We start from the raw sequence: 2,238 nt of genomic DNA, 5'->3' as shown, positions 1-2,238 counted from the left end.
AACATCAGGTCACCCTAGGCCTGCATGTTTACCCGCTATTTTTATAAAAATAAAATATGTGTGTGTGTGTATAAGTGTGCGTATGTGCGTGTCTAAATGTAGGTATATGTTTGAGTACGATTGCGGTTACACTACAATATCCAAAAGTCAATCGATGCCAGCAGTCATCTACCGAGTATATAGTCTTTTCTTGGGGACATTCGTCACTACGTTTGCCAAGAGATGGTCTCTACTCAACCTTTTACTCCAAATGTGAAGGGATATTTATTAAAAAACCCTAAAATCATGGAAAACTGACACAGATTGAGGCATATGTACACACGACGGAAACACAGAAAGGTGGAATAAAAACCAAAATTATTGCTACTTAAATGTTAAGAATCCATTTATATTAGCATCATAGGAATAACTGATTAAACGAGTTAATAAAAACTAAATTTATTCACCATTATATTGGCTTCATGTACACTAAAATGCCCGTTAGCCGAAATATTTCGGCTTCCCTAACCTCTAAAATTGTCATGTTGCCCGAGTAAAAATACTTGCCCGATATGTGATGGAATTGTTTAATAAGGTTTGATAAAACTGTTAACTGCTCTATCTACCTAATTTAAGAATGGAATTCTAGAGACTTAAGCTTTAAGTAACGTAGAAACTAAAATATTCATATTCGTTGTTGTCAACCGATAGCTGGACCATAGCTGGTATAGTGGCCTCAGGAACTCATCAGCATCTTTAGGCACTGGTATGCAAGGCAGGATAACCAGGTAAGGTGGGCGGGGGTATACTCGGACACGTATAGGCTGGAATGCGGAGTCAGGCAAGGTGGGCGGAGCTCACCGAAGCTTTTCAGCCTGTACGTGAACGAGCTGATCGAGGGGCTCAGCAGCATGCATGCGGGATGTTCGATTGATAATCAGATGATTAATAACATCAGTTACGCGGATGATATGGTGCTGCTGAGCCCATCGGTCTGCGCGCTGAGAGATTTGCTGCGGGTGTGCGAAGACTATGCTGAAAAGCATGGACTTAAATATAATGTAAAAAAAAGCATGCTCATGGTCTTTGTGGCGGGTAGCATTTCTCCCAGCTATGTACCTCCAGTGAGACTGTACGGTGCAGAGCTGGTTAGGGTGCCCAAGTTGACATACCTGGGTCATGTGGTTACAGCAGACATGAAAGATAATTGTGACATTGATAGGGAACGGAGGGCGTTGGCGGTTAGAGGGAATATGATAGCTCGCAGATTTGCTCGTTGCACAAAAGAAGTTAAGGTCACTTTGTTCAAGTCCTTTTGTCAGAGCTTCTACACGTGCAGTCTGTGGGTTGACTATACCCAAAAATCTATAAACGCCCTCCGAGTCCAGTATAATAACAACTTCAGAATAATGTTGGGACTGCCTCGGTACTGTAGCGCGTCCGGTATGTTTGCGGATAACTGTGTAGACGGCTTCTTCGCAATCATACGGAAAAGGATCGCCTCAATCAAAAGTAGGTTGGAGAGAAGTCCTAACATTACCCTGAAGGTGATAGCAGACAGACAGGACAGCGCTCTCAAGGCGCACTGGATGTCTGCATTAGTTAATAAGTATATTAATTATAATAACTAACATAGAATAAGTTTCTTACTAACATACATTATATTATAATATAGTTACTAACATAGATTAAGATGGTTACTAACATAATATTGTGGGCCTTTGATGTCTGTGAAATAAAGATTATTTATTTATTTATTTATAGTCATATTCAGTCCACCTATAATGGGGAGTCTACATACGCTGCGTATCCTGGTGAGAAATCACCATTTTAGTACCTTGGAACACCAACATCTATCGGTTCTTCAAACTGTGTTTCGCCCTTTGCCCTCAGTTTTGCAACCTGTTGAGCTATATTGATAAGTTTAGTTTTTCTATGGGTTTCCTTATTTCTGCTTTGATCACGTGGACAAACTCCGAATATAGCTCACCATCGCCCGCTGAGTGGCTTTGAGCTTTTTTATCCACAGATCATGTCTCGGATCCGTAAATGGCAACACACACTTTTCGCAGACTTTGGTTTTTAATTAGGTCTATCTGTCTGTCGAAATGATTTTGAGCAAGTACTTCGCCAAAATTTCCTACCACCTCTGTAACTATACATAATTTTACGATAAATTATATCAAAAGGTCATACCTTATATAATATTCCCCTAGGGGGGTCTCTAAATATGTTTTCAATTTGTTTCAAATGTGTTTA

The 2,238-nt window shown here is 40.1% G+C and overlaps 1 protein-coding gene across 1 annotated transcript; it reads left to right on the top strand.

Moving 5' to 3' along the window:
• Positions 1-724: 724 nt before the first annotated feature.
• Positions 725-1,535, top strand: LOC117988555 (uncharacterized; the record flags this gene model as incomplete). Its single annotated transcript, XM_034975708.2, has 1 exon — positions 725-1,535. A coding segment is annotated over exon 1 (645 nt), but the record flags the coding sequence as incomplete, so codon positions are not given.
• Positions 1,536-2,238: the final 703 nt, after the last annotated feature.

The sequence above is a fragment of the Maniola hyperantus genome, chromosome 14 (assembly GCF_902806685.2).
Source record: "Maniola hyperantus chromosome 14, iAphHyp1.2, whole genome shotgun sequence".
In the NCBI taxonomy this organism is placed as follows: Eukaryota; Metazoa; Arthropoda; class Insecta; order Lepidoptera; family Nymphalidae; genus Maniola; species Maniola hyperantus.
The sequence above is the reverse complement of the archived record's forward strand: the minus strand, read 5'-3'. Positions and strand labels throughout refer to the sequence as shown.